At 45.8% G+C, this 13,342-nt stretch overlaps 1 protein-coding gene across 1 annotated transcript; it reads right to left on the minus strand.

The window, feature by feature from the left end:
• Nucleotides 1–597: 597 nt before the first annotated feature.
• On the minus strand, nt 598–8,941 carry MFAP4 (microfibril associated protein 4). Its single transcript, XM_083411374.1, has 7 exons — nt 8,653–8,941; nt 6,491–6,575; nt 5,045–5,205; nt 4,283–4,379; nt 3,032–3,214; nt 1,284–2,207; nt 598–1,208 (listed from the first exon to the last, which is right to left on the minus strand). Exons 1-6 carry the CDS (start codon nt 8,656–8,658, stop codon nt 1,960–1,962), a joined length of 780 nt encoding a protein of 259 aa, XP_083267500.1. The 5' UTR covers nt 8,659–8,941; the 3' UTR covers nt 598–1,208; nt 1,284–1,959.
• Nucleotides 8,942–13,342: the final 4,401 nt, after the last annotated feature.

The raw sequence follows: 13,342 nt of genomic DNA on the forward strand, positions 1-13,342 counted from the left end.
CCCCCTTCTTGCTCAGACTGCAGCTCAGGATCCAAACCTGTGTGGTAGGTCTTTCCAGCACTGTTTCCTCCCCCTCCCATCTCCCCCCACCCCCGCTACACACACCCAAAACACAACCAGTTTTATGAGAACACAAAAAGAACACCATATATCCTGGTTCTTAGCCATCACAGTGCTGTAGCCTCAGGTGACTTTTGCCTTAATTGCAGGGGACAAAATCCAGATGTGAACAGCCTGGAGTCAAAACAAGCTTATTGGCAGGACACGAGAAGGCTGGGGAAAGCAGTGTTTAGTCTTCATTTCCATCTTCTAAGTTTGCTTTGCAGTTTGGATGGTTACTCAGGCCAGCCAGATGTCAAAAGAGGCACACATTTTGAAGAACTAATGCTCTTTTTCTTGGTGCAGGGAGGTTGACCGATAAAGAAATAACAAATTACGTAAACCTGGGGAGGGGGACCTGTCACTCTGCAGATGTTGCTGTACTAACTCCCATCGGTATGGCCAACAATCAGGGATGACATCTGGAAGGCTACAGATTTTTCACTCCTGGCCTCAAAAAAGCTCCCCCCCCCCCCAACAGTTGTATCACTGTCTCAGTTTCAGAGAATGTGGCTTTATTTCAAAGTAAAAACCAAAGGGGTACAAAGGATTATAATTATTCTTAAACTTGGAAAACTGGTTGGGCTGCTTTTGCCTGTGTTCTTCCCCTCTTCCCATCATTTTATCACTCTCAGTTTGAATGCTAATCTAGTCATCTGTGCTGCAGACTCTCAATCCTGGCCTCAAACAAAACGAAGATCATCTCTTCCCCTTAGCAGATTTAGGTATGTCTCTCTTGTGCACTTGTGAGTTTCAGAGTAGCTTCACTGTTTCCCAAAGAGCTCTGAGAATCATTTTCTGAGAGTATTAGAAAACCTTCATGGCAGTTAAACAGGTTTGAAACAATGCTGTGCAAAAAAAGAGAGCTCTTTTTAAAATGATTGTTTTTTGTAAAAAGAAATTGCATTTGAAAATGATCAGACTTTGCGTGAAATCTTTATTAGTGTGGTGTGGGAGTTTTGTTGCACTCACATGACTTTGTCTGTGGCCTATTTCTTCCTTTTCTACAAAACATCCCTCTGGTGATCTGCAATCTGTAGTCTGTACTTCCTGAGCATCTCATGACTTACTTGGGTGAGGTTTCCTGAAAGCACTAGAAATCACAATTTCTACTGCTTTCAGGAAACCTCACCCAAGTAAGTCATGAGATGCTCAGGAAGTACAGACTACAGATTGCAGACTACCAGAGGGATGTTTTGTACCATGCCCACAATAGCTGCCTGACGGTTGTTGTTTATAAAGTAACATCTTTTATTTTTAAAGCCATCCTTTTGTGGATGTTGTGGCATTGAGTTTCGATTTTAAGGTAAAAGGACAGACCAGTTTCATGCAGTTGGTAGCCAACCTCCTCAGCTTCCTCCAGTTCGACTGAAGCCCAAGGAAAGAAATCATGAGATAACTCCTCCCATGTGGCTTTTTCAGATCAGGAAGCACAGACAGGCAAGAGGGCCACAGAGTGCTGGAGAAATTGATTGAAACAAAAAAACAAAACAAAACCCACCACTACTGGCCACCTTTGCAATGAATGATAAAGTAAGCTAGCTCAACCCCAACTCACCGTAACTGCAAATACTTTCTGAAGTGCACTGAGAAAGAGGCAGAAAAATGCAAGCGTCCTTCTCTGGGTAAGAAAATTTTCAAGGAATTAGAAGACAGATTTCAGCACAGTACAAGTTTAAGACAAGGTAAAATTTGTTTGTGTTGGCAATGGCTTTAGTTCCATCACAGCCCTAGTCCCCACCTGCTAAATCCCAGTTCCACAACCTTATCCACAATATAGTTATTTTTGTTTTTGTTTCAATGGAAATTCATCTTCAGAAGGCCACTGGAAAGGAGGAATGGGAGAGGCCACCTCGTCTCTCAGACACGGCGTATTTTCATCTCACTTCTCTTGAGGGAATAGTAGAAGCCCTTCCACTGGGCCCAGTTAATGCCACTTGCATAGGAGAGGTGGGCCCCGCCAAGGTAGAAGCCATTCAGGTTGGAAACATGACAGCTCTTGAACCACCAGGCACCCGAAGACAGCGCCGCGCAGTTCTGCACAAAAAGGTCTTGGTCCCGGTCGAACGTGGAGAACTTCTGGCCGTTGTGGTAGGTCAATGAGTCACCTGGTGGGAGCACAAAGACAATGGTGTGACAAAAATGTGGATTCCATAAAGCAAGGGTGGGTAATTTGTAGCACCTCAGATATTATTAGACTCCCACAAGCTCATTGTGAAGGCCAGCGGTCAAGGATGATGGGAGCTGTAGCTCTGCAACATCTGAAGTTAGGTACCTGCCATGAAGCCTGCTGCAATAAAAAGCTGGAGTAGTGTGCTTACTTTAGAGTAGATTCATTTGCAGCTAGGGGGCCTAGCTTGATAGAACTGGCTGTTGGCATGCTTTCCAATGAGTGGACTTTCTTGTGTTCTGAGTTTCGGGGCAATTATACTTAACCACACTGATGTATAGAAAATTCCCCCAAAGTTAAGAACCAATCCCTGGGAGGGGAGTTTGATCCAATGCATTGTCCTTATGTGACTCATAACCAGGACTTCTGGATTATGTGGTGTTGGATGGGATTGGAGGTCACTTCAGGACTCTCTACAACAGTAGCAGGGAGTCTGTGACTTCAAGAGTTCGTGGACCCCCATCAGCTATACTGGCTGGGGCACATGGAAGTTAGGAGTCCAACATATGGAGGTCCACATGTTTCTCAGTGCTCCACTCCAACTCCACATATCCCTGACTATTGTCCATGCTGGCTAAGACTGATGGAATTTGAAATCCAATAACATTTTGAGGGCCTGAAGCTCTCCACCCTTGCTATTGTAGTTGAAGGACCTATTTCAGGGGGTAGAGCGAATGTGTTAGGAGCTAGCACCCTACCCATTCCTGGCTGGAGGAACAGTAGAAAGGGATGACTGGTAACTAGGCACCCACAGCCCCTCACCTGCTCCCCCATCAATAAAGCCAGACACATGCAGTGTGTAGCCATCCTCTTCTGCACTGATAGCTTGTGGCGACAGTGAGAAGTCCGTATATCTGGCAAAGACCGTACTGTTCTCAAAGTCCTCCAGCTCCACACGTAGTTCATACTTCTGCTTCAGGGTCAGGAGGTGGATATTCTGCAGCCCTGGACCATAGAGCAGATAAGAAGTATTATTTAGGAACCCAAACTGTATACACACAGAACAAAAGACAGCCACGCAACCACCCACTCTTTTTGTTGGGAGCTATGTATTGTCTGAGCCAGTGTCTTTGGACAGAAAAGTGGTGGGCAGGCAGAAAAATAAAGGGGAACTTGGCTGCATCTCCTGGCTCAGAGTCACTGTAGACATGCTCACATTTTACACTGGAATTGTCTGGGCCCAGGAACATGTTTCAGCTGCATAGGGAAGAAACCCAAACATTTGGTGTTCCAGAATGTCCTGGCAAAGGAAAATGTCTGTGTCAAGAGCCGGGGGGGGGGGGCGGAGGGGAGTGCGGGAGAAGGAGGTAGGCTGGGGTTCAAGAAAGTTATGTTCATCACTATCTCAAAGAAATTGTAATCTTCATGCAACTAAAGGTGATGCTGATCTTTCTGACTCTACCTGTTCTTAGTGGTTATTTATTAACTACGTGACAACACAATCACTCAGGTGGCAAATCCTTGTCTGTAAATGGGCTGGAACCCCTTTCCTCTTATTTGGTTTGTTGTGCAATGTCAACTGAGTTTTTCCACCCCGCTGACAACTTCGTAATTATGGGCTCATTCTGACTCTCTTTTGTGCCATGTTTCTAGGCACAGGTCCACACTTCAAAGGGTCCAAGAGTGTTTTGTTGGGGTTTTTTGTTTGCCTCAATGCTTTCCCCATGAAAACCTTCTCTTTACCACTAAATCAGAACAAACTGCAACCAACAGAAAACTTGAATTGTGTTAAAAGAGCAGGTTTTCATGGAGAAAGAAAAGTACTCAGCTTTAAAGCATGAATCTGTGCCTAAAAAGTGCAGGGCAAATGGTAAGCATGGATCAGCCCAATATCCATTCTATTTACTCCTGAATTTTTACCATTTGGCTTTTGGATTTTATCATCAAAATCTCCTTGTACTGAATTCATGTTACTTTTTGGTTGTCAATGTTTCATATTGTCTGTTTTGTTGTTGTTGTTTAAAAGGAGGGGGGAGAGAAAGAAGGTATTTCCTGTTACTCATTTCTATTTACCCAGCCAGTATTCACTGTCTGCTCTGCCAAAGCCAAACCGATAGTCATTCCATCCCCGAAAGAAACTGATTGAACCATTGAATCGTTTCTGGAAAACCTGGAAAATGTGGCGGAAGGGAAATGACAGTATTAATCTCTAATGAACTGGTACCCACTCATTCCCCCTGCCGCCACCACCAATGGCATTCCTCCCATCACCATGGAAAACAGGAATCCCAAAGTGGTGGTTACATGAAGGAGATGGTGTGCCTTCAAGCTACAAAAACAAAGATTCCTTCTTCCCATAAACATTCACTCCCTCCTGTCTTTAAAAAAGTAAACTTTACTTAAAGCCTGACTTTCTTGCTGCCAAACACTCATGAAGGTGGGAAAATGTAAACAGTGAAACACAAGAAAATATCAAAAATGAAACATAAGAAAATATCAAGTAGGGTATTTAAAAAATCCAAAGGCTAAAAACAGGGAACATTGTACCTATGCACTTCAGTGTGTGAGCGCAATTATGCATCCATATATGCTCACAAATGAGAAAGACAGACAGAACGAGAGAGAGAGGACAATGGCCAAAAAGAGGAAAGATATGAAATAATTTACCAAAAATCACACACAAACTTTGTTTCATTGTGGAGTCTTTTAGGGCCACAGTGAAACACCTGGGAAAGCACCGAAAGAGCTGAGCTACCTCCATCAATCTGCCCCAACCCTGTGATCCCTACTGCCAGGTTGAGATGGACCTCCCACCCCACACTTTGCTCTTGTTACCGTCCATTTTCCATCGTCGGTGGTCATATCGCAGTACACAGGCACAGGGATATTGGGGCCCGCGGGATAAATAAGGTACACGCCATCTGTCTCAGAGCCTTGGTCATAAATGTCTTCACAGTCTAGTGGGAGGCTATCTTCGCAGTGTTGTGGCTGCCGGGCTGCCGCAGTGGAGGCAATATATATATATATTTAACAGAAGTTAAATGTATGTGCTCAGTGTGGGGACGTTGTTGGAGAGTCATCACTCCTCCTCTGCATTCATCTAACTCCTCACATGTGGAGTGGAATTGCTGAATAGGGTTTATACGTTTGAAGCACACTCTTGGAAGGAAATCAAAACTTTCTGTGCTCCCCAGAACCTCACACCAATCCTGGAAGTGGGGATTGTGCGAAAGTGTTGTTTCAGTCCCTCAGCTTTTCCAAGCAGTGGGATGTTTCAGGGAGTAGCTTTTACAGGATCAATTCCCTTGTAAAGAAAAGAATCCTGGAGACTTGTAAGCTACTCAGAGTAAGACACACCTAAGTCTATTGATTGCACTGGATTGTAAGGCCATGATTTGCAAAGTCTGTTTATTTACAAATGTATTACATTAGCTCCAGGAAGCAGGCAAACATCCAACATTTTTTTTTTTTTGGGGGGGGGGGAGACTCTAGCTCAGTGGAACAGCATCAGTTTTGCATGGAAAAGGTCCCAAGTTCAATAACCCACATCTTCAGGAAGTCCTGCCTGAAACCCTGAAGACCATCTTCCAGTCACATGCACTGGAAAAACTGGGACATCCTGGGGTTTTTTCCTGCGAGAGCATGGCATCTATAACTGGCGCCTTGCTCTCTTGTGATTTCGGGCCAAGATCTCACCCTGAAAAAGCATTTTCTCCAGGTCTATGATCTTGCACTGGTCACGTGACTTGTGCAGGATTTTGGACCTGGAAGATGGCGTTCTGGATTGGGGCCGCACTGCGTTGGTAGGTATGCAGTCAGTGTAGACTACTCAGCTAGATGGACCAATGGTCTGACTTAATATAAGGCAGCTGCTTCTTATGTATCTTGTCGAATTCTGCTAGTCTTTGGTGTACCATTAACGCCCCCCAAAGCAAGAGTGTGCCCTAAGAGACCCCCATTGCAACCCCCCCCAACCCTCTATATCAAAAAGAACACAAACACAAAATAAACTTCTCTTTTCACTGCTGTATATTTCAGCTGCCAAAATGTTTATGCTCAGCCCCCACTCAAGGATGTGAGTGTGGTCTGGCAAAGAAGGTGATGGATAGGTAGTTAGTTTCCACCAACCAACCATCAGAGGAGATGCCAGGGATTGAAGATGGGATCTTTTTCAGGCAGGGGCCCTGAGCTATATGGCCCCAATGGGAAGGGATAGGAATGGCAGGCAGTAAACATGAGGGGCTTGGGCAGGCTCCACAGAGCAGAGTCAGCAGGTCTCACCTTCAGGGTTGATGGCCTGTCCTTGTGAGGTGGGCAACTGAACAAGGAGGAGGAGGAACAGCAAGCCTGGCTGGAACAGAGAGGCCTGGGAGAGCCAGAAAGAAAGAGCATTGTATTTTAAAACATGGTGCATACTGGGGACAAAACAGAAAACATGGAGAGGTGCTCTCCAGGGTAACTGGAGCAATAATCTGACTTGGCATAAGGCAACGTCCTATGTTGTAAGGATACAGTGGTTGTGGGGTGTGTGTGTGTGTAGACTGCCTTGTATTCATTGAAGGAAAGGCAAGATAAAAATGTAATCAATCATTCTCTATTTCCAAGCTGTGAGTGTTATTGCTTATGTATCCAAAAGGCTACCACCCGTTCACAAAAGGGAAGCATCAGCAGGCTTGGAGGAACACTGAAAATTGCAGAACACAGCACAACACAATTTCACAACAAATTAGTGGGAAGAACTAAGCAGGGGAGGAAGATCCAGAAACAAACCAGCAAGGACAGAGCTTGCTCAGTGGCTACAAGATGCTGGCTGTCTGGTGAGGGGTGGGGACAGAAAAGTTCTTTAAGGTGAATGGGACAGTCACTGGAATCCTGACATTTTGTTGAAGATTTCGCTTGTAACTACTACTAACAAAATTTCAGGGAAAGATTGTCGGCTAGTTTGGTCCTATGCTGAGGATCCTGTGCTGAGATTTCCCTCGAAGAAATCTGAGTGAGAAAGCCACCACTTTGTTTTACTTGGAATTGAACTGAGGTTTTGGCCAACAGCCTGACATCCAGCAAGAACGCATCACAAAGAAATCTGAGTTAGCATTCGTGCCAATCTTGCTTGAAACAGCTCCCTCTTTCCTCCGACTGAAACCTAAAATGGACATACATTTTTAATCTTCAAATGCTTGGCTTAATCTTTGTTTTATGGCTTATTCTGAAGCTTTCACGACCCCCCTTGAGCCCCCTCCTTTTTTTGGAAGGTAGGGCAAATATTATACGTAATGGAATACCTGCAGTGGCATTAAACTATCCTCCTTTTTCAGACGTTCATTGAATTTGTGGAGGGTGGAATATGGATCATTGCCTTCCATTATTGCTCCCAATTGCTACCTATATAACAACTTCTGCACACACAGTGGGAGTGGGGAGGCTTTCTCTGTGCAATCTGCAAAAGTTGCAGAGTTTGTACAAACAACCAGATGTACTTTGGGTGATATCCAGTGTTATTCATACTCAGAGCAGACCCAAGGGACTTAGGCAACTTGAGTCTCTTTATTTCAGTGGGTCTGCTCTTGGTATGACTTAACTGGATATGACCTCATTAAATCTGTATTTTAAAATTAGCTAATGGTGCCACTGCTTTTACAACTTGTGCATCTCTCATTCTTTTTCTCCCCCTTATTTAATTTAACCTTACCTGTCCTTGCTCTCCTTGTCTCATCACCTTTCCAGTGAAAATTAAAGAGTTGTGCTTCTGCTAATTTGCCAATCTCTATTATGGTTACGATATGTGAATAGTGTCACATATCACCAGCACCATCAATGATTGATACATTGATAACTCCATACATCCTGGATACAGATCGCTTGCTTGTTTTGGATCAAAGCTCTAGTATTCCGGTGGAATTTCTCCATTTAGAAAGCATGCACTAGATATTGTTAGACATATGGCTAGTAGAATAAGCATGCCTGTGGCTGGGGGGGGGGGGAGGAATGTCAATTGTAGAACAAATGACTAGATGTAGGAATGCAAGAAAAGCCCTCCTGGATCAAACACAAAGTCTCTCTAGCCCTGCATTCTGCTTGTTACTGCAGCTAGCCTGAATAATCCATGGTGCACGCAGGAAAGACATGAGTTCAGTAGCCCTCATCAGTGTCTGGTTTTCAGAGATATACTATCACTGAAGCTGGAAGCTCCACTAGGTACTATGATGGGTAACAACCATTGTTAGCCCTCTCCTCTTTTAAAAACAATTACTCTCAGGCCATTGCAAGTCTTTGATCAGTGAATCCCATGAATTAAATAAATCTTACACTTATGTAGATCACGGCCAAAAGCCACTGATAATAGGGGGGATATTGAAAAGCCCTGTGAAGAAAATTAGACCCAGCTTTCCACACCAGCCACCACCACACACAAGCAAATACCCTCCCCTCAGATACTACATTACCTTCATGTTGTCCTACAGTTCCTCTTCCTTTACTGTTCTTGTTCCTGTATTTATAAGTCTGGTGTGCAGATCTTTTCCCTGCTCCTTTAGAAGCTGTTTCTCCCACCCACCTTCCTCTTCTCCTCTTGCCGGGTCTGGCATGCAGCTGCAAACAGGTTGTCTATTTACCCCTTCCCACTCCCAATGCCTGCCCACTAACACCCCCCAAGGCCAGGGATCGGAGACAATATGTAAATCCTGGATTTATAGTCCTGCAAGAATAAGAAGCCAGGAGGGTTGGGAGTGTGTGTGTGTGGAGGGGGGGGTTATAAAATAACTGCAAGACAGGAAATGAAAGTTGGGGGAGAGTGGGAGAGAGAGACTAAACAAGCCAAGAGCTTAGACGCTGTCCAGGGCTCTTGGCACAGACAAGTTTTCATTATTCACCCTTCACACGCACGTGCAAGAAGTTGTGTGTGCGTGCGCACAATAAGGGAGGGCTAACTTCAAACTTTGGATGGAGAGAGTACAATTATTTGCGATCAAGACTCTTCTCCAACAGCCTGTGGGATCCAGTGGTCTGTGGAATCCAGTGGAGTGTTGGAATTATAGGAGCCAACTTTCCTGGGTTTGGTGAGGGAGCTTTAGTGGTTAGAAAGCAAAGAGCCTGGGAACAAAGACCTCTGAAGGAACTTGATGTTCAATGGTAAAAGAGAGAAGCCAGGGAGCCAAGCAGAACTGATGCCCGACTAAGGGAAGGAGCCTTCTGCACACTACTGCTGATGCCCTCCTCAACATCATCTGCTTGGCCACAGCCATGTTGTATTTCTTCTTCTTCTGATGTTGCTATAGATTTTATAGTCCTATAGATTTCAGATGTATATAGGCTTCTTGGTGCAAGAATGGGGGTTTGACACAATGGCTCCCTGAGTACTCAGTTCAGTGTTGTGGAAGTCTGAATGGCTTCTTGGTATTTGGGGGGGGGGGTCTTCAGGCTGTGAAGCAAGCAAGATGAAGTCCAGAAGACAAATGAAAGAGGTCTCACCCCAAAGCCAACCAAATACCAAGCAGGGCACTACTTTATCCCCAATGCCATTTAATATCTGCATGAAGCTGCTGTGAGTGGTCATTAGGAGTTTGGGGCAAATTCCCATCAGGACGCCGATGACACTGCGATCTACTTGTCCAGAACATGAGAATCAGGAGTTGCTGTGTGGGCACTAATCTGGTGACTGGATTGATGACTGGGATGAATGAAGGGAAATAAGCTGAGCTTGAAAAGGACACTATCCTATCTATACAAGCTCTCATACAGGGATGGGGTGGGAAGCTGGGAGTTGGAGCCAGAGGTTTTTTTGGCACTGTCCAAAGAGAATGCAACTTTCTCCTCTGCTTTTAATTATACGGCTTTTGCTTAATAGGTCTTCAGCAGCAGCTGGCTGGGTCTTTCAGGTTCACCCAGGGCTGGATCCCAACCAGCCAGCATGTCCCCCAGCAACCTTATTCATATGTATGTCAAAGCCAGATGGGCCTGGGTTGCCCTCCACATCCTTTCTGTTCCCACCAACAATTCACCTGAGGCCATACTGGGGTGTTGGCTGAGGGCCATAGGAGGCTGAAACCCCTTCTCTGTTTCCAATTAGCTCTCAGACAGAACTGGAGAGTTGGAAAAACAAAGTGTGTGAGAGAGAAGCAAGAAGAAAGAACACTCAGCCTCTGCATGTTCCAGGAAAATCAGATGCCTTCTCTTGGTAGGAGATTCGCTGTAATCTTTTTGTTGTTGCCCAAAAGCATTGTTTTCAATTAGGATTCATAAGGCATCCCTTTCAAGGTGAAGCCAAAGATTGGAAGGTGGCCCAATGAATGGGTCTCCACCTTTGGATATCCACATTTTCCATTCATTTATGGCATTCGTTTCTTTAAAACGTTGTCTTCCCACCTTAGAGTAAATATATAAAAGCATGGGACTATCACAAATTGGCTGCTCTCACTGCAATAACTGCTCCCCACATCAAATGGGGGGGTACCTTTTGTGTGGTCGCGTGCAGCCCCCCTGGACCTATGCGGCTCCCGGTAGTACGGGCTGGCTTCGCCCTCCCCAGGCTGGATACCTGAAGGTCTCTGCCTACCTCAGCCAATCGCCCAATCCTGCCTGGGGAGGCGTTGCCAGGGGATCTGCCAGGTAGGGGGAGGGACTGTCCTGCCCACACAACAGAAGGTGAATCTTACCTGAAAAGTGTCAGTTGGCTCCAGAGCTTCTCCCACCCTCCCCTCCCTCAGTTAAGTCTTCTTTTGCAGGTTAACCTCTTCTCCACAGGTACACAGGTGCTGCTACATCATGGTCGCTGTTGAAGGGCTGGAAAGGAATTTTCCTGCATTGGCAGGTTTTGCCTTTCCCGTAGCAAAACCCCACAACTTTGGTGGTTTCAGGCCTTGGGCAGAATCCTTTAGTCTATCCTTTATTCTAAATGGAGGGAGGGTGAAGCAGTGACCCACCCACCCCTTGCAGCAGTGATCCCAGGGTTCCCCATTAAAGGGGTTGTTTGGCCATATGCCAATAGGTTGTTATTGCCCTCCTCTGCGACGGTGGCAAAATGGGGGGGGGGGCTCTCTGCTTGAACAGATGTTCTCCAGAGCCAGCCCAATCCCCACACATTCTGGATAACCCTGATGATAAACGCCCAATGCCTAAGCCAAGGTCTCCCTACATCTGAAGTTTTAATAAAGTTGTGGCCAATTTTGATCCCATAACACAATGTCTTGAGTCATTATTCCACCCAGGTCGTCTGGGGTTGGAGGGACTCTGCCTGTCCATGCAGATGCTATTGTTACACCAGTGAATAATACTCTTTTTACAGTTGAGGCTGCATTCCTATAGGTTTAAATAGGGGGGACAAGCTGAAATTCTCAGGGCTGCCTTTGTAAAGTAACAACCTAGTAAACATTCTGATTTGAAGCAACAGTAGCCAAGTTCAATTACATAATAACCAGTGGTGTAGCGTGGGTTGTCAGCACCCGGGGCAAGGCAAGTAATTTGCGCCCCCCCCCCCCGCTGCACTGTCCCTCCCCCAGATATTCCATCACTCTCTCTCCTCACCGCACCGCACCGCACGCCTGGCACAACCCTCCCCTCCACAGTGGGCGGCGACCCGGCGGCTCGGATCGGATTCACACAGTCAGCATGCAGTGAGAGAGAGTGAGTGAGCCAGGTAGGGGCAGAGAGCTGCAAGTGCGAGCGCCCCCCCCCCCCCAAGATGGTGCGCCCGGTGCGGCCGGCCCCCCCTGCACCCCCCACGCTACGCCACTGATAATAACCATTCAAGCCAGCAAGACCATCTGTTCTTATTAATTGTTATTCAATAGTAAAATGCAACTTACTCCCCCCCCCCACACACTTTAAAATAGTGGCTGCGCTGTTTTGTACCACTGCTTCTAATGGGTGAAATGAGGTTTGTTGTTGACTGGCAATTTAAATACATGATGGCAAGGGATGGGGAAGATTGAACAAATAAGTAAATCATGTAAGAATGGAAGGGGTGGGGTAATAGGGGTGTGGGTGTGTGGGTGTAAATATATACACACACTGGCCTGTCATCATGCTGTGATGACAGTCTGAACCACTAGAAGGCACAAGAATCATGTGGATTGAGCTAGGACTTGACAGCTGGCACTTACAGGAATCCGCCACAGAGTTCAAATGGGTCACCTTTGGTGGAGGAGGAGCATAGGAAGGGAAGCACTGCCAGATGGGCTCTCCTTCCTCTTTTAGTCATATGTGTGTGTGAGTCATCTCTCTCGTGTGAGAGAGAGAAAGAGAAACTTGGAAGAGGGAGAAGAGATAATAGTGTTGTCCTTTCTGGGGGACAAGTTGTGGATCATAGAATCATAGAATCATAGAGTTGGAAGAGACCACATGGGATAAAGCTTGGCTAGTGGTAGGGGGGATGTTGTGATGCTTGGGTGGGTTCAGAAGCTGAGAGAGAAAAAGAACACAATGTGATCTTTGGGATAGGAAATGAGCCAGGGTATTGTCATGTTGTAGAACATGGGTAGGCAAACTAAGGCCCGGGGGCCGAATCCAGCCCAACCGCCTTCTAAATCCGGCCCACTGATGGTCCAGAAATCAGTGTGTTTTTTACATGAGTAGAATGTGTCCTTTTATTTAAAATGCACCTCTGGGTTATTTGTGGGGCATAGGAATTCATTCATCCCCCCCCCCAATATAGTCTGGCCCCCCCACAAGGTCTGAGGGACAGTGGACCGGCCCCCTGCTGAAAACGTTTGCTGACCCCTGTGTAGAAGAAATGTTGGGAAAGGCAGTGAAAAGGGGATTGGTGAGCAGGGGAGCAATGTTTGCGTGCATCACACACAGTAATACATCACATTTGGTAGTATCTGATGGTGGTATCACATTTGGTGGAAGTAATAAGTGTCAATCCTTTGCAACTGGTGGGAGTGTAATAGTGCTAGTTTAAACCCTTGGCACTGCTGAACACAGTAATTCTGACATGAGGTTTTATAGGCAAGAAACAGCTTTGCCTGATAGATAAAGTGAATAGGTTGGGTGCAAGATGTACACATGAATTGGGGCGGTGGTGGGAAGAAACTCTTCTGCAAGGGGGAGATTGAAAAGATAAAGTGAAGTGACATATGTTGAAACATAGAGATATCATGCATGGATCAATCCACTGAAGTTAACAAGATTCAATCA

This window comes from Podarcis tiliguerta, assembly GCF_965153285.1.
Source record: "Podarcis tiliguerta genome assembly, chromosome: 13".
NCBI lineage: Eukaryota > Metazoa > Chordata > Lepidosauria > Squamata > Lacertidae > Podarcis > Podarcis tiliguerta.

What these genes read in the sequence shown, in the direction of transcription:
- MFAP4 (XM_083411374.1), bottom strand. An exon ending in ACAGGCCATCAACCCTGAAG is followed by an intron (nt 5,206 to 6,490) that starts GTGAGACCTGCT and finishes CCACTGCGGCAG; the next exon opens with CCCGGCAGCCACAACACTGC. An exon ending in CTTTATTGATGGGGGAGCAG is followed by an intron (nt 2,208 to 3,031) that starts GTGAGGGGCTGT and finishes TGCTCCCACCAG; the next exon opens with GTGACTCATTGACCTACCAC.